Source organism: Pseudorca crassidens, chromosome 19 (assembly GCF_039906515.1).
Source record: "Pseudorca crassidens isolate mPseCra1 chromosome 19, mPseCra1.hap1, whole genome shotgun sequence".
In the NCBI taxonomy this organism is placed as follows: Eukaryota; Metazoa; Chordata; class Mammalia; order Artiodactyla; family Delphinidae; genus Pseudorca; species Pseudorca crassidens.
Window position 1 is genome coordinate 61,513,714 of NC_090314.1, and position 26,491 is coordinate 61,540,204.

Consider the following 26,491-nt stretch of genomic DNA (forward strand, 5'->3'; position numbering starts at 1 on the left):
AGTTAAGAATGAGATATTTGATGACGTGGAAATTAAAAATATCCACCCCTTTGTCTTCTGTGTGGGGATTAAGTGTATCTGTGCAAAGCACCTAAGGGTACTTGATGAGCTGGTGGTCCATGGAAACAGCGTTTCCTTCTCTCTTCCTGTGTTCCCTCCTCTCAGGCTATAAAACACAGTGGAGCAGCGCCTTGATGCCACGATTTATTTTCTAATTGGGTCTACGGAATAATGTCTTTTTTAGGGGGAGACGAATGCCAGAAGAAAAAATATTCTCATCATCGACAGAGCACTTCCAACTAGAAATGCTATTTTGCAGGGAGGTTTCTAGCAATGCTTACAGGAGCACTTAATTGTTCATTTGAATAGAGCTGTTCTGCAAGCTGTTAGAAACGAATAAAAAATGGTTTCTAATTCTGCCCACATCCTAACTCTATGAAACAGCAATCTCGGTTTGGGTGCCCTGTCCCCCCTGCTGACCACAGCCACAGAATTTCCACTAGCATAGGCACACACTTTTTGCACAATTTTAAGATCTTTATTATTATGTAACTCATTGGGGTGTCAAAGTGTGTTATCAATCTAAACAGAAAATGGGAGATAAATATTACATGGGGTTGCTGATTGTACATTCTATTCTGGGTAAGAGAATTTGACGGAAGAGGCACGAAGCCCGACAGAGTGTGTCTACTGGACAGTGACACCTCTATCCGGATACTAACAAAGCAAGATCGCGAACGAGCAGAGTCCAGGAAGGAAAGTGAATGAAACTAGACGGGTGTGAAACATGCCAAAAAAGGGGGCAAGTTTGTTGTAGTGTTGGCTGTTTTCTACTTGGTAGGTTGTAATATTCTAATTTAGCTGAGTAACTGCTGCTCCAAAATCCGAATCTACAGGCATGTGCAGTTTTAAAAACATGGGTTTTGCGTTCCTGAAACAAGGCTGGAAGAAAGAAACGCATTATTTAGCACTCTGATGTTAAGTTTCAGGACGATTTTGCAACCTGTGACCTGAACAGATCTCTTATCCATACAACAACAGGAATACAAGCTTTGCACTTGTGCATCATAAAATAACTTTATTGCTCACAGGCAGAAGAAAGGAGGAGGAAAAGGAAAGAAGGAAAACAGGGAGGGAGGAAGGAAAAAGGAGAAAAAAGAAGGCAAACAAAAGAAAAACTTTATATACCTATACATTTTACTTCTGTTGGTAATCTTGGACTGCGATTCAGTAAAATTTACTTGTGTGCTTTAATTTAAATGAGGAGAGAGAGAGAGAGAGATTTTCCAGAAAAAAGCAAAAACTGTGTGTGTGTATATATATATTTAAATAAAATAAACACGTGAAAACCTGTGGCATATACTTATTACCAGCTCAGCAAGAATGTAAAAAATAACACAGATAATTCGGAATATAGCTCGTAAGTCTTCAACTGATAAAGCTTAGAGTGAGTGCCTCTTCACTCGCAGGTGATTGGATTTGTGTTTAAAGTAATCATGATTAACATCTTTTAAGGTGGAAATAGAGTACACACAGTTATCTCCTGTCCTACAATTTAAGCAATTCTAAAGCACTTAGCTGACCCACTTCATAATGTGCATTAAAATCACCTTAATTATATTCACAAAATCCTGCATTTAAATGATTGTTCCACGTTCAATGGAAGCGTTTCTTAAAATTCACAATTCAAGTTATTTGTGTTTTCTAAAGTGACCCATATGGGAAACTTACATAATTGCTTCTCGGCACAAATAAATACTTTTCCCCTCACAGCCTCCCCACCTCCTAACCCCACCGTAACTGCTAAAAAACCCCCAAAAAAACAGGGTTCCATCCCTTGTGTAGCCAGAGCTCCAGTCTTCCAGGAACACGTTTTCTCTCAAAGAGTCTGAGGATGTTTACGGCTCTCCATTCCCTCACCCTATCTCTAGGGTCCCGATCCTTCTTCTTGTCCTTCCTCAAAGAAGGTGTGGGGAGGTGGACATAAGCAGTCCCCTTGTCACACACTTTACAAAGCTCCTGTTTGCCTTATTTCTGCCCCCCCCCCCCCAGCCATTTGTTGGAGTCAAACAGAGCATTTAAGAGAGAAATACCTCTCTGAGTAATAACGCCAACTTTTCTTCTGCCTCACGGATGAGAGAAAAAGTAGCTTCTAGCACTGCTTGATCATTACCTGGCAAGTGGCAGGGGATTCACCGTCAGAACCGGGGGCATTGTTACTTCCTACGGCCACTGCCTCTGCCAGCTGATACTGAGACACTCTGCGGGGCAAACACAGGGACTGATTTCACAGTTAAACAGCTCAACGTTACAATCTCCCGAACGCATCCCTTGCACATCTTGATTATATGATATAATGTCTTTATAGGTAACTCATACTACCGATTTGGATCCATTTAAAATTTTTATTATTCATGCTATTCTCCTTTCTACTTTCTATTATCCCAGTGTCCTACCTTTGTTCCCCATTATTGAATATTATACCTCCAACTGACAATACAAGTATACGGAATAACAAAAGGAGATGAAATTTAAATTAATCAATTAGGCCTCTTAATAGCACCCCTAACACAAAATTTGCTAGCCAAAAAAAAAAAAGTTAAACAGCTGGATATGATGTAATGCTTAGATATCTTTTATCAAGTTTAACCTGCTCTATTTATCCTCCTTCAACATCAAAGACAGCTATCACCTTCTTTAAAAGCTCTGTTGATAACTACTTGCCTTAAGGCGATTGGTTTGGGGGTAACAACATTGACTGGGAGCCCTCGTACTTACAACTCAGGACTACATTTGGGATTCTACAGAGATCCTATTCAAAGTCAGGAGAGCTTTCTGATAAGGCGCTTCCTTACACTGATCCGTGCCAGAGGTGGTGGTCTCCTCTGGGTTTTCACAGCTGCTGACGATGGCAACGGCGCTAAATGACCTTCTTCTGACATTGGTGTCTGATGTGCCGGGTCCTTGGGCTGGCGGGCCTTTTCCCATGTTGTGGATCTGCTGGTCCTTCCAGTCCAGTTGCTTGGCGCTGCAAAAGGGAGCATAGACTTCCACGCTGCCCTCGAACTGTAAGCAGTTCACTTTGTAATACTTTCTCTTCACTTCCAAGACATCATTAAACCTATGGCCCCAGAGAATTTCTCGGGGAACGTAGGAACTCCTGGATTGGTGAGAAGTCCCGGTAGAGTCGCCAGTATAGATAAACGTCACCAAAATCTCGAAGTTATCTTTGGCCACGGCTTTTCGGTCAAGGGCATACAGAGGGCTCTCGTGGTCGATTTCATGAACGATCGTTACTGGTGTGACAAGGATGATCTGGTCATTGACTAACTTTAGGTCCTTAAATGCCATCGTCATCCGCCCGTCGCTGTCTTCCGTGTAGCGGAGAAGCTGGGCCCTGACCGTGCCTTCTACCACGTGGTTGGGGCGGAATTCACCGATGCGCCACATGAGGCAAAGTTTCCCGTCTCTCATGCCGATGAGGGCGAAGTAGCTGAACCGGATGGTCTGGGCTCTCTTCCTGGCGGTCGCCATTTTGGCCAAGGCAGCCCCAATGATGAAGGTGTTTATGATGCTGCTTAAGATGGACTGAAGGATCACCATGAGCACGGCCGCAGAACATTCCTCGGTGACACAGCGGGAACCGTACCCGATGGTGGTCTGGGTCTCCAGGGAGAATAGAAACGCCCCCGTGAAGGAATGGACGTTGTCCACACAAGGCGTGATGTCGGGATCGTTCAACAGGTCTCCGTGATGGAAGGCTATGAGCCAAAAGATAGAGCCAAATATCAACCAGGAGAGAATGTAAGACAACGAGAATATCACGAACATGTGACGCCACTTGGTGTCCACGAGGGTGGTGAAGATGTCCACCACGTAGCTGCCCCATTCTCCAAAAATGTGCTTGAAGTACACGTTACAGCTGCCGTCTTTATGCAGGAGACGCCTCCTGGCTCTTCGCTTCTCGGCTAGAACGTGCTCCTGGGGGTAGCCCGGGTATTTGGGGTCCACGTTCACGATCGGGTAGCTGCTGCCGTAGAAGCTCATGCTTTCTACTGCCCTTCGGGCATCCGGGTGGCTCCTGGGGCGGCGACTGTTCTAGGGGTACTGACTGCTGTTTGTGAGTTTTCACTTCAAACCTGAAAAACAGAAAATTCGACACACTTGCTTTTAATTTCCATCTCTAGAGCCATGTGCCCCACTGGAAGCAATCTGATGCCATCTGAAACAGCTACGACTTGATTTGCGCGACAGAGGCATTAAGTATTGATTACTCAGTTCAGTTTAGAATTCAACTCAGTCATTACAGGAACAAAATATGCGATTAGAGAAAATAACATTTTTATACATGCATAAGGCTTCAGTAAACACTATGATTATCCCAAATGAGTCCTCACTACCTCTTCTGACCTGACATAAAAAAAAAAAAATTGTCTTCATTTCGTAGACTCTTCTGGCCTGAGGGCATTTAGAAAACAAAATAATCTGTAACGTAAAAAGGCAAAATAGAACTCAGGTATTTGTCTAGCCGTCTTAGAGGCTTTCTAAGTCAGATGGTTTTCCTTAGAAAAAAGAGGCAGTTAAGGGTTTCTACGTTCCTGTTGCAATGTAACTTACATACAGGTTGTATCATAGACGGTCCCTCGCCTTCTGCACCTGTGGCCTCCTCTCTCTTCCACGGAGATTTTTCCTCCCTGCGTACTTTTCAGAACAGAACTGACAGGGATGCTATTTCAGATCCAATTCCTTTACCCTAGCTCCACCTTCGGTCTTGAGAGGAAAAAAATCTTTCTTAACCCCAGAGGAGTTAAAACCACTCCCAGGTAAGCTTTCAATAAAGTATAAGATTGCTTCTGCCTTTGTTTCAAAACATCCATCCTTTTTTCTTTTTTCTTTCTTTCTTTTCCTTTTCTTTTTCTTTTTCTTTTTTTTTTTTTTTTTGGACACTGGAAGCTTTTCTCTTTCCCTCTGAAAAGAAGCCGAAAATTTGCCAAGGTTGCTGCTAATCTTGCTTCCCTCTTAAAGGGAGAATGCTGCAATTGGACTCTTCTCACCAGCTCTTCACTGTATTGCTGACGGTTTCACAGCTATGACTGGGCACAATCATTTTCCTCCCTCCAAATCCATTCAGTCTTTAAAAGATCAACTTATATTGATACATACTCTTATTATTGCTTTTAGCATCCTTGATATAGACCAATAGTTTTCCAGCTCAAATCTCAAAGTAAGTTTTAAACTTTCAGTATTAAATGGTCCTTAGTTACTTTTCTGCCAAAAAAGGAGTCACTGGGGCCCAATGTTAACAGTTTAGTAATTACTAGAATAAGTTTTCCACATCATCTACCTGTGCCAGGTGCAGGAGGGGCGTGGAAGGGGGAGGCAAGGCTCTGGATTAGAGGATCCTGCCACTCGGCAGCACAGAACATTCCGTGGGTGTAAATACCGTTCCGGACATGGAGACACCCCTTGAAACCAACCAAGACAATTAATCACCAAGTACTTATCCAGCGCCTTCTCTGCTAGGAAAAGGGAGGAATGAGTTAATTTCCCTCCAGTCAACAGAAATCATTTTTCTGCTTCTCCAGGGATCGGGCCCTCTTTACACTAAACACTTTGTTTGGTGGACCACAGTTAGGATGGACACTGGTTACAGCCAAAATGTCCTGTAAGGCGTGTCCGCGTTTCTCCCTGTCTGTCCGCCCGCCCTGGCCACTTCACCCAGCCGTCCCCCAGATCTGCTTTGAAGAGTTACAGCCTCTCTTTGGTCACCACTTCAGCCATGTTTCCGGGAGACAATTGTATACTTTCAGGATGGGACCCAAGGCTGACAAGATGCTTATTGGAATGTTGAAGGTAAAATACTCCCACAAATTTTGCCCAGAATATATGTGATTCGTTGTAGGTTCCTGTCTGACTTGCCATTGAAGGACACTTTACAAACAAGAAGCTATTCACGGTCGTCAGTTTCCACTCCCTCTCACATGATCATTCAAGGCATGAGAACGGGACAGTTATAATCAAAGGCCCACATGATTGCAAATTAAGAAGGAGATTTGGAGGTAGGGTTATTTTCTTGGTAAAGGCTTCCTTCTAACCCAGTTCCTTAAAGGGAACTGTACGCATCGTGGGAGTCTGAGAATGAGAAAGCACCATTCGATTCATAAATCAAGAGCTACTGTGTGACTCTGCTCTTTCCTGCTACCAAAAGAAAAAGGAAAGGTTTTTATTTGCAGTGGCGTTTGGTCGGCAACCCTGTGAATTCCGGGAGTGCCAACAACTGTTATAAACAAGCCATTTTTAATATACCTTCAACAGTATGCTAACTGGTGAATGAAACTTCACTAATGCAAGCTACAAGTGAGCAAATGTGAGTATGTAGAAAAATTACTTCTGAATAATGGAACAATTTCAGGGATCCAAGTTAACAGCTGTGAGAATTCTACCCCCAGCCCATCACATCCTCTGCAGTGGGTTATTATCACGATCATTCATTTCAACTTATCCAGAGAAACGCTTTCAGATTCTGTTTGAATGCATACTTTTATTCATCTATCCTTTGCTTCTCCCACCACGTAAATGATGCATTTCCAAAAAGACAACTGTTTTCAAGCTAAATGATAGATCATAACCAAACTAATCTTATTTAATAGTAACCATCTCTCAGCCTACACCATGAGCTAAGGCGTTTACAGCGGCCCTTTTGTCAAAATGGCTAGACGACACATGTTTATTTATTAATCTCTTCTTTCATATGCTGTGTTAACTTGAGCACTTTTCCAATTGTTTGCCATTAAGTAACAGAAGATAAGGCTTACTGATTGACTGGACATTCTATATTTAACATTTGTTTTTCTCAGAATTGAGGCTGGGCTTTAAAATTGCCTTAATGCTTTCCTAATCATCTTGTCCCCATCGATTCCATGATGAAAAAGTATTTTCAGTGCTCCTACTTCTGTATTTCTTCTCACATGCTGTGTTCCCTGCTCTCCTGAAACTGATGGTGGCTATTTCATTGATTGCAAAATTCCTTTTTTTAAAAATAAAAATGGAAATATGATCACTGCAATTACAAAATCGTGGGATATAAAACTCAAAAGTAAATGCTAAATCAAAGGTCCCTCTTCTACACCAGTTTCAAACTATTTTGCCCGGCGACTAATGACAGAGGTAAGAAAGGACCTTTGTCATTACATGCAATTTCTTTGTCGTGACATGGGGTCCTTTTACAAATGCGGCTTAGATTAAGAGGCAGCGCACAGTGAGGATGGTGGCTCTTCCTGAGAACGCCATCCAAGTCCATTACAATTTGCAAAGGTACTCAGGAAAGCACTGCAGACACATGTGAGAAAGTCAGAGGGGTGAGCACACCCAATCCTGACAACGACTTTTCTCAGACCTTTGCTCATGGCACTAAGTCAAGACATTAAAAAATGTTCCTTAATCTACTCTGGCTGGTGAGACCTGCTTTTAGTCCCCAGGTTTTTAGAGCTTTGTATGAATTCAAGGAGAAACCTTTATGAATAGAGCACATTTCAAACGGGCTATAGAGACGACGGGGAATATTTTCAGCGAAACAAAGGGGCAGGCTGTGTACCTGTCCCCTTTGCTCAATGCACAAAAGGGCCTCAGTCAGACTCAACAATTTGGAAGCAGTTCCTCTGCCGTTTTGCCACGTCCTCTCAAATTCCGCCACGTACCAAGCAGGCCGCTCTGCAGGTAGCTCTTCAAAGCTAAGCTCTCCATTAGCATGCTGAGGTGTAACACAGTGGCTAAGACTTCACACTCCTGTGTCACTCTGATAATAAAATGTGAACTGTCCCTAGCATCTACTTAATATAAACACATGAACAGCAATAGTTACCATCTCTGTATAATTTGAGATGCTCCACAAATAAAGGTCTAAAATATCTTTGGTAAAATTCACTTTTTCATGCCCATGGCCTTTGAGGTGAACAAGTACTTTCTTCAGCATGTAAATGAGTTTCATGAAGTCATCAGTAATCAAGTTACTTTCCTGGCAAAACTGTTAGATGAGATAAATTTTAGTGGAAACGTGAGAGTTGACGGGGTAGAGAGTAGAAAGCGCGGCCTGAATTCTGCATGCGGGTCATTGTCTTTGAAGACCCCCTTGGTAGAGTCTGGGGTAAGGGAAGGGGGAAGGGGGCCACAGGGAGGTCCAGGGAGGTGTGCTCAGACGACACTTGGGGTGGGCTCTGGTCGGTGAGGAGGAAAGAAAGAGGAGTTTGACGAGTTAGGGGAGAACCCAAACAAGTTATTTTGCTCAAAACCTGTCCCACAGCTTCTTGCCTTAGAATTGAGCCTGAACCTTATCTTGCCTGGAATCCTCATAAGACATTCAGACGCTCTTAGGTGGACCTCGACATTCAGCCACTGAACACCTGCTTCACCCAGTCCCTGCTGGACACTGCCTGTCCTTTTCCGCACACTCCCTGATTTCAAACAGTCTCTCCTTTGTTGACAGGTCCACGGTATCTCACGTTTCCTTCTCAGCTGCTGTCACCCCCCGGGCAGCCTGTGGCTTCACCTATAGCTTTTGTTCCCTCTCCGTTTCCTCCCTCCCAGCCCCACCCTCCATCCCTGGTCCAACTTCTCGGTGACCATGGATTTTACCTCTTCCCTGACATAACCTTGCAGTTTCTCCTTCTGAATCAATTTAGAAAGATTTGTGCCAGTTTATGGAATAGAGGGGTTTCATCATAGGAAAGGAACTTATAATATGTTATCAACCAACTGAACTAGATGCTGGGAAGCAGCAGAAATCCAGCCTGACAATATTACTCGTAACTTTATCTGGAGATCCTTGTTGCAGCCCCGTTTTCCGCTAAGTAATATGTATCACCTATGTAAATTCCGCCTCACCCCAGAGGATGCTGTGTTTTATAAAGAAGTAGAAGAAATTTGAAGTCTGGGATTCTGTTTCTCCATTTTCTGGATGTCAGGACAGTACCAAAATAATATGAGTTGTAATAGCCGGTTGTTCTGGTTTAGAAAGAGAATAACCTCATTATTAAGAAATAGCCTGAAATAAAATGTGTTTTTGGTACTGTAGAGAAATCATGCATGGGAGGTAGACTCCAGGTCCAGATCTGTCCTCTTCATCGCGAGTGGCTGATGTGCGTAACATTTCTCTGAACCTCAGTGTCTTTAAGGGTGACCTGGGGTTACCGAGGCTACCGAGTTATCGCGAGGTTTGAACGAGATAGGGATGGGCAGCCGTCTTGCACCGTGCTGGGCTCACAGCAGTTATTCAGTAATTATCTCCTGAATCTGGATCGCATGAGCACTGTTGCCCCTTCTGTAAAATACCAGAGCACATGCTTTAACTTTCTCAGAGAGCTTCCCAGTTGCATAACAGCAGGGCAGACAGCACGTGGTTCCCAATAAATACGGATGTCACCACTATTTCCTACCATTAAGCCACCTGGGCCACTTCTCTGTCCTTTCACCACTTCCCCCAAACCCCAGGGGCTTTTCTCTTTCACAACTGTTACCAAATGGAAAATCCCCTAGTCCTTGTTCTCAACACACACATACACTCTTAGGTGCACGATACATACACTTCCAGCTCACGTTAAGAATTTTTTTGCTATTTAATCTGAGGAACCAACCTAAAGGAAACAAGAGTGACAAGCTCGGCAAAGTTAACAGGTTAAAGAAATTCACAAGGCGCTTATCGTACTTATTCTTTGTCTTAAATGGTATGTACCTGCTTTACTGAGACAACTCTTAAGGTTTCTCTTGTTCTTATCTTGCAAATCAGCCTGCCCGTCCCTGTCTTGGTTGGACGTCAGCCCCCGTCGCTCAGAGTTTACCTTGAGCGGGACCCGGCTTCACGCAGAGGCTGGATATCATGAGATCTTAACATCTCTCTAAGAGACCACAGTTCAATTTCCCCTGGTTGTGTAAGGACAGCACTTCCCCAGTGGTCTCTAAAACCCTCCAGTGGAGAATTAGTGACTGACTGTTTTCATTCTTCTTTTTTTTTTTTTTTCATTAAAAAAAAATTGAGCTTCTATATGTGCTAGAGCTACCCACCTTCAGGAATCAGTGAAGAGTCCCACCCTTGTGGGATCGGCATTTGAGAGTTGGGCATCAATAAATAAAAGGAGATGATCACCCAGACCGTGGTGTAAACACCACGGAGAAAAGCAAAATGAAGTACGAAGTCGGAGAGTGTCTGGAACCAGAGGCGATGGTACCATTTCACGAGGGCGATGGGAGAGAGCTGGGTCCGGGACCCGACACTGGAGCTGAGAGATGCTCTTCAATTCTCCTGGCTCTCGCTGTGGGTAAAAATGCTCTCAGCTCACGCCTTGCTGCCCTATTTTCGTTTGTTTGCGGCGCTCTCATTGTCAAGGCTCTCACTGTTGATAGGTGCCGTGTGGCTGCTGCATCCTTTGTGCTCAGCTAATCTTAAGGCCTGGTTCTCACAAGAACCTATCATTACAGGAACTCATCTGCATTTTATCACTGAATTCAAGCTTTCCTGATCAGTTAAGAACCTGGTTTTACCTGGTTTACCTAACAGCCTGCTAACCCATCTCTTGCCACTTTCATCCCGCGTGATATTTCTGAAATGTAAATATCCTTCTCCTGTTACCACGGGGCACAGTCCAAGTTACACAACATGGTCCTCCAGTAGCGCAGTTAAAAGGCAGGAAAATGGAGATCAAAGATTTGGATTCTAGTTACGGTTCTACCACATCTTAGTTGTATGATATCTGCATCTTAACAAATATCTTTAAGCCGCATTGTGTTTATTTAAAACATAAGGACAATAGCTGACTTATTTCAAAATGTTTTTGTAAGGAATGAATGGCATAATATAAAAGGCTACAATGGCTACCACCTTGGAAGCTGTCCTTATAATCTTCCTTTAACCCTTAACTTGAACGAACGTTTCTCCTCTGTTTTTCGCAATAGCTTATAATCCTGGGTCCTGATGGAGTCTGGGAGAGATGGATGTCTGGATTACAACCTGAACAATGAGGACAAGTCTAAGAGGAAAGGGAAAACGAGGTTCCCAGGCAGAAGAACAGCATTTGCAGAGGCTCCGTGACTCAGAGATGAGTAGGGTGTGCTTTCCAAAGAACTGAATACGAGGCAGGGGGTGGAGTGGTGGTAGGGTTGGGGATTTGAAGCTGGAGAGAGAGATAGAGACAGAGCATAAATGACCTACTAGGTAGAATTAAAGATTTGGGTCTTTCTCCCAAGAGCAGTGGAAGTGATTGAAGTGTCCTAACCAAGGGCACAGCATGACAAGGCTTGCATTTTTAAAAGATCACTCTGGCTGTGACATGGAAAATTGGCTGGAGAAATTTCAAAGCAAACATGGGAAGGTAAGGCAGAAGCCACTTCTCACTACAGCCTTTCCCCACCCCACACCTGGACGAGGGTCACGGGAACCTGGACCGACCAATCAGAACGTCACAAACAAGACTTTGATTCCTGAGGACGTGACAGAAGCATGCTGAATCCTATGATTCCAGGCAACTACCAAGAGTCAAGAGGCCAGTGGTGTGATGGTGCACATCTCAGTCACCCAGAGAAAGACACAAGCCGTGGCTTCCAGGGAGACAGTTCCTGAGGTTAGATCTTCATTTGGCCTCTTGATTTTGCTCAGATCAGGGTCTTTCTCTTCATACTTCCCTTGATGCTGTAATATTATTTCAATAATATTTTCTTCTGCTTGTATTAACAAGGGATCGCTTTTGTTTCTTGAAACAGAAAGCACTCAGTTACAATTCAGTTTAATTTACGTTTTAAAAGCATCTCCTGTATGCAAGAGTGCTGGTCTCTCACTCTCCTTTACTCCCATTATGGACATGAGCAGCAAGTCCTGTGGGCTCACCTTCAAAGCAGATCTTAAAACTACTCACTTCTCATCATTGTCAAAACCACCACGTCTTTAATGGACCAGGTCTTCAATGGACCCACAGCAACAGCTTCCTAAGAGATCCCCTCTTTCTGCCCTTACTGTACTTGGATCTTCTCTTTTTAAAAATAAAATCAAAACATGTCACTCCTCTACTTAAAACCATCCAGTGTCTTCCCATTGCAATTAGAGTAATGTGCATAATCAGTGTTGTATACAGATTGTATATAGCTGACCTCTGCCCATCTCTGAAAATTATCTCCCAGTCTTCTCACCACTCACTCTCCTTATCAAATCTCCCTTTTTCACTAACGCAGGGGGCAGAAAACTACAGTCCATGGGGCATGTCCAGCTCTTTGGTTGTTTTGTAAATAAACTTTGACTGAAACACATTCAGACCATTGCTTATTCATGGCCTACGGCTACTTACTGCCACGTTTCCCCTGTAGACCCGGGTAGTTGCAACAGAGACCATGTGCTCCACAAGGCCGACAATATTTACTATCTGGCGTTCTACAGAAAAAGTTTGCTAAGCTCTACTCTAACAAGTAAGGGTGTTCCTGCCCCAGGGCCTTTGCACTTCCTTTTCTGCCTGTGTGGCTTCTTATCATCACTGATGTCTCATCTGTAAGGCCACCTTTCCAGAGAGGTCTTGTCTGATGAGGATATAAAGTAAAACTCGCCCCCATACTGTTATTTTGTCTCGTTAACGTGGTTTATTTATTTCAAAATGCTTACCTCTAACTGATGGATTTGTTTGTTTGTTGGCTGGGTTGCCCCACAGAACAGATTGTAAATTCCTTGAGAAAAGCTCTCCTCCTCCTATTTACCACTGTATCCCCAGCAGCTAGAGAGATAAGCAGCATGTGGACCCTCACTAATTAGACTTTGAAGGAGTGAACTAACAAATAATTGAATAAGACGAATTAAACAATGCAACATCCTCAAGGAGGTTTCAGTCCTAGCAAGAGAATCATCATTCCTAGATCCATAAAACCATCAACCCTGCCAGTTCTCCAAACACCAGCTCTCAACTGCTTCCATTTACCTTGCCTCTCCCCTGTCCTAGCTGCCAGTTCATACATAGTTTAAAAAAAACAAAACAGTCTTTCTGTCCACTTTTGCTTAGCGGCTTCCCTAGAACTGACCATTTTTAGCATGGTAACTATGTGTAACTATGCTGCAGAACTCTCTGGAAATCTGGAGTTGAAAAAATAAATGTCTGGCACTAAAAAGTGTTTAATAAAATTTGTTAAAATGATGATTGAATTCTTAGAAATGTGGTTCTCCTAAGAGGAATGCATGTTATTATACTGCCATTTCAAAGATATAATACTACATTTTATACATATATATATATATTTAATTTGAACTATTTCTGGAGGTGAGTTGGGTACATGTGGCAAAAGTCTATGAATTTGGTTCGGCTTCTGATCTAGCAACTCCGCGTGTAGAAATTTATCCTAAAGAAACGATCGTGAATGAGCAGAGAGACTTGGCTGATTTGTAGGGCTATTTGTAGTAGCAAGTTTTGGCTACGGCTTAGCCACCTAATAAATGTGGGATTGTTTCATAGGTAATGGTACAATCATATCATTACTCATCACATTTAATGTAGTCATTAAATGTGAGAGAGTAGAAGAATGCCAGAAAAAATAGAAAACATATTGTTTGGTGGAAAAAATGAAAGAGGACTATAAAACAGCTTGTACAATATAAGTTTTTAAGTTTAAATACATTTAAACATGGAGAAAAGACAGAATGATAGAAACAGAATGTGAATTGTGGCCCTCTCTGGTATGATCGTTGTTTTTTTTCTCCCCCCTTTTCTTCTATTTGTCTATTTACAATTTCAAAAATTTTACAATGAACATGCATTACTTTTGCAAAGAAGAGAAAAACAGGTATTTTCAGCTGGTACTTTGAAGTGTACCGATTCCGAGGCTCCATCAAGGGGGAGCAGACCAATGGCTACCTAAAAGCATTTATTAGCGTGTTTAAAAGGCAGCTATAAATAGCCCAGAGAAGCAGACAGTCTTAGAGACATTTAAAGTCAGACACTGATGCTGTAATTTTTGCTGGAACAATCCACAGAAACAAATATAGTGACATTTAATTCATCTAAGTAAAACCAGATCTCATTTAAAACAAGGAAGTGGGGGAAGAGGGAGCTGGGTCAGAGCTGGCCGCTGGAGACCAATTGGAGAAATCATGAAAGCAGCTGGTCACAATTCAGGGCTACATAAAGCAGAGTTCAGATTCAACAAGCATCGAATGCGGTTCTTCTCCCTCAGTGCCCTCTCGTCTCCCTTCCCCATTCCAAAACCTATTAAACTGCTAATGCCTTTGCTTCTTGGCTTGGTATACCAAAGTCTGTTTTAAGAATCTTTCTTTTATCCTAATATTTGCAATCACTTTGGAAAGAAAATATTAAAAATTGTGCTATTTTGCAACTTAACTACTTTAAGGTCTATGTTGATGGACTTTTAAGACACAGGGAAACGATCTTTAGAAATGGATGCATTTGAAGAAGGCAATTAGATATTTATGATGTAGATTTGCCTAAAGAGCTGGCCCTAGCCAGTTCTTCATAATTCTTATTCATGAACTCCGAAACCTCATTCAGATATCCCTGCAAGCAGTAGAGTGTTTTTGGAAAGTACAGTCTACTACAACCTGCTTCTGAGATCCTAGGGGAACACGTTTATACCTCCAGATCTTTGGATCCCACTCCAATCATTGTGATTTATTCCCCTGCCCAACTCCCCTGTTGATTCTCATATATCCTCAAGATGGAGATCCACCATGTTGAAGCTTCAAGAATGGAGAAGATGGGTTCTAACAGACATGAAATTGAGTTCAGAGGCTTGCTCGATCGCTAGTAAGACTGTGCCCCCTGCGTGTTAGTCTCTGAGCCTCTGCTTGCCCTTATGAAAAAAGGCAGGTCATAGGTTGCTAGGGCGAGTAAATGAGCTATGCTCCCAAAGCTCCTTCCACAGTCTTCAGTATTTAAGTAGTTAAACTGCAGTGCTTGTAGCTGTGACTACAGTCGGTTCAAGTATAGATCCCAATGAGGAGACAGAAAGAGTGAGGGAGAGAGGTTGACAGTTACCTACCATTTTTTTTTTTTCCTCTAAGAATCATGAGGCTGGCAATTTCCAGACTTGTTTTAAAGTCCCTTCTAGCACCTAACTGCCCTGATATATCCTTCAAAGAGCCATGGCAGAGCTGCCGGAAGAACCACAGTATCACTAGGGATAGATCTTATTGCATACTAGTCATCCACTTTGCCTTCTAAGTGCCAGGTTACCTACGACTGGCCTGGAATAGCTCCTGTGTACGTTGGTTTGGGAGCTCCTCCGGTTGAACTTAACTGTTCATTCCAGAGCGAATATATTTTATGGAAAGTGTACAGGCTGTCATGTTTGACCTTCTCCAAGTTTGGTATGTATAGTATTCCAACAGAAAACCAAGTCCTATCTCTCTGTTGTTATTTTCCCATTTTGTGAGAACCGCCTGCAAACTGTCCTTCTGGCAATTACAGACAGTCTATTTATTAGTCTGTTCAATCTTCTGGGCGTCTTTGATCTCACAGATGTAATTTGCTCATAGATCAGGAACTCCTGGGATAATGTCTACTACTTCTCTGACCTTTAAATGATTGAATTTCTGTTTTAAGCTGTCAAAATGAAAACCCAGGACGTCTTTATCGGGGAGGAAAATAAAGCGGCTGTTATTGGCTATTATCTCCATTCCCGTTTTCCCTCGTTGATACAGATAAATTGAGAAGGTCTTAAAATACAAGACAAATGATGTCCCTAGGAAGATCCAGATAGACAGCCTCCTGATGCAATACTTTAAGCAGTGGGTTGCCTATGACACGAGATTAGCTTTCTATTAGACCGAGCCTTTTCAAGGGTACTTGGCAAAGAAGCACTGCCTCTTACTACAGATAACAGAAGATTTAGGTAGCTGACAGAAATTAGTGCATTAGATAGACTCTTGGATTTCCATGCATTTCATTTTCTATACCTTCTCCACTGCTCGTACTTCAGTTTCCACTAGAGTGCTAGAGAAGAAGAATAAATCACCCTACCTAAGTTGGAAGGTTACATGTCATTATCTGTGAATGCCTACACAGACAGAGGTGACCCAGGTTAGCAAGACTTCTCTTAAAAAGAGAAGTGGTTCTGTTCCCAGCATTTCTTAGGCTGGAATATTCATTGGGATGAACACTGGGGAGTTGAGTTTGAGGCAGACGGGGGCACTTTTCCCTTACCTCTCCTGCTAAGATGTTTAGATGTGCGCTGTAAGAGACTCTATCGTACCAATGCCTGTAATGAGCTGGAAAAGATCATGGAAACAGCCTCTGTGTATTCTTCAGTTCAATCGACTTTTAACTGTGCCTGAGGCATTGGGGGACTATTCCCGAGGACTATGAGGACAGTTACCGCCCCTGAGCTGCTCAGTCTTGCCAAGTACACCGCATTCCACTCTGTCAAGACAGGCCACTGAGAGTAGAGGCTTCTCCGGTGGAAGAATATCAATCAAAGTGACATCACGCAGTAGACCCCAAAGAAAGGTAGCTGTTTGAGACTTTTCCCAGCATTTAAGGTGCAGAGGTACCTCCCCAGCATTCTGCTTTTGTGGTTAATTCTTGATTTTCTAGGCTAAGGAAGGAAAACGGTGGCATGGATAAGCCACAGAAGGAAAGAAGTGAGAAATCGATTTGCATTTGGCTTGGAGTAAATCACAGGCTCTGAAAAGAATGCCCCATTTCTGTCTGTGGCTGGCTTTTAAAATGACCTGAAGTCAAGCCATCAGACAGGCAGAATGTAATCAAGGGGAACACTCTGGGTAGTTGAGCAAAAGGCAGTTTAGGAATTTTCATTTTTAATTCCTTGGGCTAATTCACTCAGCAGATAAACTGCCTATGGAACTCTGAGTGGTGCTTGGCTTGAGCAAACAGATGTCCCACAGCCAAAGCAAAACTCATTCTTAGCCAGGAATGTACACAGCATAGCGACATGGAGAAAGATTTCCAATGTATTTTGAAAATTCAACAATTTTTAGCTACTTATTTGATTAAAAATCATTCATAACAATTGTAACTGTAGCCAGCATGGCCTCCTTTTATTTGAGGCTGGTTGGAGGAGGGCAGGTAGGGGAAGGTTTTCTCTGCTAATAAAATAGCTTTTGGTTTCAACTTAATCAAAATGCCAGCGTGCACCCACGTAAGGTAGATAACATTTATGAAAAATTCACTCTATTGATGAGCGCTGGCAGTCCTGCAGAAGTTTAATTATCTTAACAGAAAGAATATGCTATGAACGAAAACAGCTTTTTCCACGCATAGAGTTTAGGGCCAGGGGAAGAAATGTTGGCTTTTTAACTGAGAAATGTAAATATCATTGACAGTTTGAACTCCCAAATCTCATGCAAATTTCCTGTAGAGAGATTGGATGCCCTCATTGAAAAAAATTAGAAGCCAGTCCTCAAAGACAGATGTTCAAACGCTTGTGAATACACCCATGCCAGCTTCCACAACCACAGACAGTCAACAGAGGAGACACAACAGTACAAGGAGATACTTGTTCTGTTCATCATTCGGACTTGATTACATGACACCAAAATCTTGTGAACGTCACTCCCCAGCACCATCAACCAAGAGCTTCCGTTTGCTTCTTGGGTTCTCGGTCCATGGTTGCCTTGCCAATGGGAACACAATATCTACGCCTGTGTCATCAAGCAAAGCTGGGGTCCACCTCCTGTCCCCCGACCTCCATCCTTGTCATTTGAATCAAAGAACACTCTTCGTAATGAAGCAACACGTAAGGATTTTTGAGCTTATCCATCTGTAGGATGTGTTCCCCGGCCGGCTCCTTTTGCCAAGGAGACTTTACTGTCAGTTCAACAGAGCAGCACTAATCAAAATCTCGATTATCTAAAAAGTGATGGCTCAGCGGCCAGAAAGTACCTCCAAGTAGTTCAGAATGACGCGGCCCGGGAGGTCCAGCCCATAGGCGACCTGTGATGCTAAACAAGGCGTCTCTCTGTGCTCCCAGCCCACACTGCTAGTGGCACCTGCCCCTCCGTCCAGCTGGGTCTCTTCTCTCAGTGCCTGAGTTCTGTGTCACTCTCCCCTAATTTTAGCAAAAAACCTGAAATGCTTGTTTTATTTTACCTTTTTTTTTTTTTGCTTTGCAAATTAACAAACTAAAACTTAGAGAAAAGAAGTTGTTCACTATCTATCACAGAGGTGGAAAGTGAAAGAACCAGGATTGCAATCCAGGTCTCTATAACTAGATTCTAAATGGTGCATAAAAGTTAATGTCCGGCTTCCCTGGTGGCGCAGTGGTTGAGAGTCCGCCTGCCGATGCAGGGGACACAGGTACGTGCCCTGGTCCGGGAGGATCCTACATGCCGCGGAGCGGCTGGGCCCGTAAGCCATGGCCGCTGAGCCTGCGCGTCCGGAGCCTGTGCTCCGCAGTGGGAGAGGCCACAGCAGTGAGAGGCTTGCGTACCGCAAAAAAAAAAAAAAAAAGTTAATGTCATCCTCTTGGATGTACATATCTTTTGTAGAAAAGGCTTGAACCAGGTTTTCTAGAATTAAGGAGATTGTATGCTATTCCCTAACTTTAAATATGCAGGTTGTGGGAAAATATCTCAGCATCTGTGGTTGTTTTCAAGCTTTCCTGAGATACGTCTACCCACTCTACTGATAAGATCGGCCCATGATGTGCCACCAGTGTGGGTACACCAGTACCCACAAGCCCCAGTGACTGTCAACCAGCAAAACCACTGGATTGAACCACTCAGAACCTAAAGAAGGTCAGCAAAGAAAGAGGCCAGAGGAAGCCCAGGCCTGGGGTGGGAGTGGGGTGATGCTATCAAAGAAGGCGAATTGGGCGATGCCTCTACACGGAGCCGAACGTTTCCAGTTGTGAGATTACACGGCCCATGGGTGGGTGGCAGGGAAGGTCTGTTGCCTTTGGACGCCCTTTGGAATTAAGCCAAAGTGTTTGAATACAAAGGGAAAAACAACCCAGTGTGGATGATGTCACAGAGCATCCTGAGGAAAGCAGCAAAAGGATAAAGCTTCCTACTGCTTGGATCCAAAGAACACAGACTTATTTTGGCATTAATTTCTTCTGCAGCCAGAAGTGTGATTCTTATGGAAGGATTAGCCCTAATCGTAAACGGCCAGTACTGAGGAGGATGTGTGTATGTGTGTGTGTGGTTCTTGATCAGTAAATCAGAGTACTAGCCTTCCCAGCCCTCCTGCACATGTTTTAGGGAGTTTATGAATCCCTGTCACTAGGCAAAGGCCATTTTCCCTGAGGTTCACAGGACATTGGCGTGCTCTCCTCAAGAACACTAAAACCGTGATCAGAAATCTGCCATGTCATACAAGAGCAGTGGTTAGTAAACCCAGAAAAATTCAGGGTAGAGAAGAGGGACCCAAAACTGAAAGGGCTTTAGGTCAGTGGCAGGCTAGTATCAGTAAAGTAAAGAGAGATTCATTTTACTGAATTTCTTAGGTGACAAAGGAGGGTCTGTCTGTCAGCTCAAGCCACAGATGAAAGAATACCTATGCACGGTAAAGGTTTTAAAATTTTCTGTCCATTATGATGTTTCGACATCCTAAAAGGAAAACAAAAACAAAGACATATTCTGGCTGGAGAGAGACTGCCCTCCTCAGGGATAGCCAGTCCTTAGAGATAGAAGAAGACCCAGCCTGGGGCATGCTTTAGACACACAAACTAACTCATCCAGGGCCACATCTCCTCCAGGTGGCTGTACACCCAAGAAGGAAATATTCTTCTGCCCCCATCATCCCAGGGCCAGGCATCAAGCAACCAGGAACAACCCAGAGTTCTCCAGAATCATTCAAACTAACCACAGCTAAGCTATTCATCCTGCCCTGCTTTGAGTTTCTCACGCAAACCCCGATAGAAGCCAGCTGTGACTTGACCTCCCCTCTGCTGCTGTCTTCTGCCTCTGGACCACCCCGGTGTCTTTCCCACGTGGTCCTGTGCCACATCTCCCGTCTCAAGGACGTTTGAGGATAATACTCTGGATTTTTTTCTGAGCCTCGATGCTGTCTGCTGTCATGGCCACACCTGACTATCTCATAAAAGAATACAGAGCAACCCAAGGTTGGGATGAGAAAAAACACATTTCTATCTTCATTGCAAAAGAAACGCCCCAAGGGTGATGAACACATTGTCATTACAATTCAGCATTTTTTAGATGCAAGGGAGGGAGTGCCTTCTTCCGCTTTGGAGGGACACCTCGGAACACTGTAGCTGGAGGACCGCCGTATTCTGAGCCTCGCAGCCTCGGGAGATCATTGCTAAGGCTGACCCAGCAGCTGGCTGCGGAACATGGCTGGCTGTGCTCACGGCTTCTCGCTCTGCAGCCTGTGGGCTGGGGGAGCCGACTGGATCACCTCAATGGCTGGGAGCATGCATTTAGGGAGAATCCGGTAATGCCTTTCTAGGTGCCAAATCTGATGTGTGTGGACTGATAGGCAATAGAACGGCCAGACCCCTAAGGTCAAAGGCCAAGGATTTCGGGTTGCCCACTGGAGAGGGGTGCTGGCTGTGCCTTGGAAGCAGGTCCACCTATAATTGTGGAAGGACGGGAATTCAGTTGAGCTGACAGAGGACAGCATGGGGAGAAAAGACTCCTAGGGCTTTTGTGAATCAGTGTTACAGCCCCGTAGTGAGAGGCCGAGGGCCTAGCAGGAAGGGGAAACACAGAGGTGGGGAGTTCAAGAGAGGGGAGTGGGGGCAGCAGGGAGACACCCGGGCAGGAGAGTGACCACATCAAAGAGGTGTGGCCAGAAAGAACTGAGCCTGTGTGTGGAGCTGGGCTGTAGGGTCATCGGGAATCCAGACACAGGGAGGATAATAAGGGCTGCATATACCCGTCAGCCTGAAAAGAAACATTTCTTAGGTGCCAGCACTTCACATCCATGAATTTGTTTAATTTTCTCCCAAATCCTGAGAACAAGGTATCAATATCATCACCATTTGAAGGGTGAAGAATTTTTTTAAATTTATTTTATTGGGGTGTAGTTGATTTACAATGTTGTGTTAGTTTCAGGTGTACAGCAAAGTCAATCAGTTGTACATATACACATACCCACTCTTTTTTAGATTCTTTTCCCATATAGGTCATTACAGAGTATTGAGTAGAGTTTCCTGTGCTGTACAGTAGGTCCTTATTAGTGATCTATTTTAAATATAGTAGTGTGTATACGGGAGGGATAAATTGAGAGATTGGGATATATATATATATATATATTCTTTTTTATATTCTTTTCCATTATGGTTTATCACAAGATGTTGAATGTAGTTCCCTGTGCTATACAGTAGGACCTTGTTGTTTATCCATCCTATATATAATAGTTTGCAAGGGATGAAGAATTAAAGCTTAACTAGTTTGGTAGATTTATCTGGGGTCACACAGATAGTAAAGAGTTGGGGGGAAAGGACTACAAGAAATTCATCTCCTCCCATAGCTAAAGTTTTAACCCTTAATGAGAAGAGGAACTGCTGGGAGCAGAATCCGTGCGTAGGTGGGTTTTTTTGGTTGTTGTTGTTAAGGACCTAGAATATCCAAAGCGAACTTGAGAAACATAAACTTGGAAGTCTTATGTTATGCTACATAATTTCAAGATGAACTGTAACATATGGTGATCAAATAATTACTTTACTGGCACAAAGATCAATAAATGGGTTAAATTAACAGAATAGAGAGCTAAGAAATTGATATATACTTATATGCCTATTTTATTTTTTTCGACAAACACATGAAAACAATCCAATGGGAGAAAAAATAGTCAACAAATGGTGTTGGAAAAACTTGATATCCCTAGAGAAAACGATATACCTAGTCCCCTACCCTACACTGAACACAAATATTAACTTGAGATCTATTACAGACTTAAATATAAATAGAAAAACTACACAGCTTTTAGAGAAAAATATAGGAGAAAATCTTTGTGAGTTGGGTGTAAGCAAAGGGTTCTTAGGACACAGCAATCAAAACCATGAAACACAAAACATGATAGTTAGATTTCCCCAAAACTAAATATTTCTCCTCATTAAAATTGGACTTGATCTCAGCCAAAAAAAAAAAAAAAAGAAAAGAGGAACCCCAGTCACCAGGGCTGGGGCACGAGTTCAGAGCAGCAGTCACGGCAGGAGGTTACGGCTGAGTCCTTTGGGATGTGTTCCGGAGCCACCCAGGTGCCCCAGGGATTGACCCACCTCAGAACCGGCAGCAGAGGGGCGTGCCTGTGGGGTACAGTCCCCTAAGCCCTAGGTAGGGACTGGGAAAATTCACAGCAGGGAAATCTAGGCAGATGATTCCACTAAACGCGGATCAATGTCAAGCTCAGAAGGCCAGCGGAGAGGAGCAGTGGCGGGGGGGGGGCGGTGGCCACTGAGCTGAAAAAAATCTAACTTTCCCAGAAAATCAAGGCCAAGAGTCTTGAAAAACTAGTTTTTCATCCACACACAACTCCCCATGAAAGTAATAAAAGTTTGTGTAATTGGAGAGATTCCATATCTGAAGATAATGTTCAATTCTGGGTATTTTGCTTTTCGGGAGAAGTTACTACAATAGTGAAAACTAAGAACTGAAGAAAGAGATACTCAAGAAAGTATCCATTCGCGTATTCAAAACCCTACTGAGCACCAACGATAGTCCGCGAACTTGAACTAGATGTGCTGAGATAATGAAAACATGACCCTGCTCAAGGAGTTCACACCCAGACGTGCAGAGAGGGGACATCTAAATTTGTGCAGTAGAGAGAGGGACCCTGCCGGGTGATGCCACAGAGGTGTGGACCAGGATCTGTGTATGGCGTTTACAGGGAAGTGGAGTTAATCTCTGTACGGAGAAGAATGTTTTTATTGTTAGCGTCTCTAACGATCTGGTGACGATGAAGACTATTGACTCAGAATCTGGAGGACCAGCTTGCAGGATATATAGAGAAGAATGTCCTGAATTTGTTAGGAGGTTGAGCTAAGTAATTCTGAAGGCTTCTTTTTATACAAAGATTGAAAGGTTTTATGTTATTTTTCATTAACCACTAAATAGCATTTCCTCCAATTTTATGAAATGAACAATGGTGAAAGATTGTCCAAGAGGATTAAAAATAAAGTGTCAGAAAGACCTCATCTTCTCGTTCAAGTAAAAACACTTGGGTCTGCTTCTTAATTTTCATAATTATGAGTCACATTTTCATGCCGAGAGAAAAGCTCACACTGATCCATGTTTTGGTATTATTTGTGCCTTTGTTCATTGCATCAACGTTGTATTTTAGTTGATCTGTTTTTATTTTCATTTTGTATTTCTGTGTATGTCCTAAATTAAAAGAAAAAAAAAATCTCGGGCAGGATCATGGATTTTCTTAAGAGAAAAATTAGGGCAAGCCCAGAATAATGGCCGACAGGGAAGTTTCCAAGGGCCAGGGATGCTTCCGGATCAGTTACTCTTGTGTTCCAGGCTGTCCCTGAATCCCGCTGTGAGGTCAGACATACTATTCCTTGCAGGTGAGCCAAATTCAGGTTTTGATGGTCTGGGTCTCAGAAAGGTCTTATCAGGTTCTCTTCACAACCTGTTATTCCATTTATATTATTTACATAATGCAAACAAAATAGTACCTTAACCTACATCATTTATGTTTGATTTTTGGAGGCAGACTGATTTCTGTTGGAATCTCATGTCTACCACTTACCTATGTGAATTCCAACCAGTTATTTTACGTTTTTGATCCCCGTCCCTTTAAAAGGGTAATTAAGAGAATGAAATCAGATAGCATTATAAAATGGTAGATGTCCCATGAATGTCAGTAGTTTTCACCTGGACAAAACCAGGAACTTTGCCTTGGCTGACTTGAAGCAGCCATGGTGAACATGATGGGGCAGATGTTCTGATTTTTTAAAAGATCAGAATGTGAAACGACTGATTTGTCTTTATTAGACCACATACGCACAAAAGCACGCCCTCGGCCTGGACTCGCTTCTTGACCCTCATCACCCTGATGCCAGCCCATCCCACATACCTTCCTGGACCTCGGCCGCATCACTGGGGAGATTGGCCTCATCAGAGAGGCGAGGTCCAGGGATGGAATGTGGGTGTCTGGAAGCTGAAAGTGGAAGACTGCTGCTCAGAAAACCATGTCAGAAGCGGGTCAAATTCTAGAGAAGCCCATAGTATGTGATAAAAAAGCAGATCAGTGGTTTCTCGGGGCTAGAGGTGAGGGAAAGAAGCTGACAGCAAAAGGGCATGAGGACCTTTCTGGTGTGATGGAAGTGATGTGTATCTTTATTGTGGTGTTGGTTACATGCCTTATACACTTGTCAAAGTCCATCAGACTATACACTTAAAATGTTTGAGTTTTATTGTATGTAAATTATACCTTAATACAGCTAATAAGAAAGACAAAAAAAAAAAAAAAAAGAAGAGGGTCAAGGCTGGTGTAAGTTGCCAGAGCTACCTCTGATATCATGAGTTTTCCGTCATCCTAATTGCAAAAGTGCAACGGACACGTATGTTCTCAAACCTGAGAACAAGATGTACGTTCCCTGGAGTCGAGCCATTTGAGATATTACTTTAAGCTTAGCTATTAACCGACGATCACCGTCTGTATCAGCGTTTCCCTCCTCTCTAAAATGGAGCTAATAAGAATTGTCTCCATTGAGTGTGTGCTCACTGTGTGCCAGGCACCACATCGAGGGAGATTAAATCGAAGGAGATTAAATGATATCTAAGAGAGCGAGATTATGAAAGGCTTTTGAAAAGACGGCAGAGAGAAGCTAAGTCACTTGGGAAGGTCACGCTGGTGTAAGCAGCCCATGTGAACTCCAGCTTCAGGATTACGGGCTTTCAGAACCTCTAGGGATGTTCCCCTAGCTCCCTGGGAATTCTCCAAATGATTTCAAGGCTCATGGGAAGTTAAAGAAGGAGGGGGAAGGGCTTTTAAAAAGAAAAGCTTAAACAAATATGGTATTTGCTGCGTTTCTGGTATATACTTTTCTTGTCTATTTTGTTAATGACTTTTTAAAATTATGAATAAGCTTCAAATTTTATTTAATGAGCTTTCTGCATCTACTGGATACATCATACTGAGAAGATCACTTTTTTCCTTGACTGTGTTCATATATTACCTGTATTGATAGATTTTTCTAATGTATATTATCCTTACATTCTTGGGTAGACGTATCCACTGGCAGATTTAATTTGCAATTTCTAAAGTTTCTTTTATTATACAGCAAAATTTAAATTGGCCTATAATCTTAATGTTTTGTGTTTAATCTTTGTTTGTTTTAGGCATTACAATTAAACTAGCCTTGTAAACTGCAAAAAAAAAAAAAAAAAAGAAAGAAAAGCTTAAAGAGTTTCGTAAATAAGACATATTTATGGTTAAACCCACGGCCCTGCATCTACGCAATGTTGGAATTTCCAGGTAGACAAGTTGGATTATCTCAACCTCTGCTCCTTTCACCAGAGAAATGAACTCTCAAGCCATGGGGTGTTAACCGATGTTAATGACTCCCTGGCAACCAAATTGCAAACCAAAAGGCAGTGAGTAGAAGAAAAACATTAAAAGTTAAAAAGCCCAGTGCTTCTCCACCTAATCAGACGTCAAAGCCTGAGGAGCTCACTATTTACTGAAGTTACCTTTTAGCAGTTTTTCTTTTCTAATGCGTCTTCCCAGTATTTCTGTCTATATTTTTAGTAGTCAAGACGTCATTAATGACAGGTCAATGACAGCACTTCTTATCACACAGTTTCAGATCTTCAGTGCCACTTTGTTGCCACTTTGGAACAGTGGAAGAGTGACGAAGACACACAAAAGGAGGGTTTGATGAATGACTATTTCCACAGGAAATTAAAGACTCATCCTTTTCCACATTGCCCCACGGCATCAATAAGTCACGTTCGGTTGGATAAGTCATCATGCTTTTAAGTCTGTCTCTCTGTTTCTAATGGTTACTTCCCCGATCTATAAAAGGCACTTGCATTCTTAATCTGTTCGATTCAGCACTCCCCAGAGATTATATGAAGGAAAGAAAGACTATTCCCAGCCATAGACCGTACAGCAATCAATCACACTATGTAGCCCAAGGAAGCATCATAAGGGTCCTACTAGCAGGCATACGCCCAAAAAAGATCGAGCAAGAGAGCAATGCTTTCAGGCTTGGATCACTTAGTAACCCACTAGATGGTCTCACCTTAGTTACGGATGATGAAGTTCAGCTCAGACCCCCGTGTCCTTTGCGTCGTGTGAGAGCACGGCAACTGGACGTCCAGGGCTCCTTTCTCTCTGCTCCTCCGAGCTCGCTCTCAAGCTGTCAGCACCCACCGCCATGGAGATGAGAAAACCCACGGGAGAATCTCGCTCTTCTTTGCCTTTCCGGACACATTCACCACATACAAAGGCCGCTGAGATCTCCGCTTGCCTCTAGAGAATCAACACTTTCTTTAACTTGTTCCCATGCCTACCCGTAGGAGATAGTCTTGCCAGTGGTGGCTTCCAGAAAACAAGAATCAAGAAGAAAGAGCCTCCCTTCC

The 26,491-nt window shown here is 43.0% G+C and overlaps 1 protein-coding gene across 3 annotated transcripts; it reads right to left on the reverse strand.

Annotated features, from left to right (window-relative positions):
• Nucleotides 1-460: 460 nt before the first annotated feature.
• Nucleotides 461-26,458, reverse strand: KCNJ16 (potassium inwardly rectifying channel subfamily J member 16). 3 transcript variants are annotated; one of them, XM_067714807.1, is made up of 2 exons: nucleotides 26,152-26,458; nucleotides 461-4,139 (listed from the first exon to the last, which is right to left on the reverse strand). In XM_067714807.1, the coding sequence occupies exon 2, from the start codon at nucleotides 4,045-4,047 to the stop codon at nucleotides 2,788-2,790; it is 1,260 nt and encodes a 419-aa protein (XP_067570908.1). In that variant the 5' UTR covers nucleotides 4,048-4,139; nucleotides 26,152-26,458; the 3' UTR covers nucleotides 461-2,787. The 3 variants fall into 3 exon arrangements, with proteins under 3 accessions (XP_067570908.1, XP_067570906.1, XP_067570907.1); XM_067714805.1 differs by lacking the exon at nucleotides 26,152-26,458 and adding an exon at nucleotides 4,622-5,203; XM_067714806.1 differs by lacking the exon at nucleotides 26,152-26,458 and adding an exon at nucleotides 4,618-5,203.
• Nucleotides 26,459-26,491: the final 33 nt, after the last annotated feature.

What these genes read in the sequence shown, in the direction of transcription:
- KCNJ16 (XM_067714807.1), bottom strand. Translation starts at nt 4,047, where the DNA reads ATGAGCTTCTACGGCAGCAGCTACCCGATCGTGAACGTGGACCCCAAA.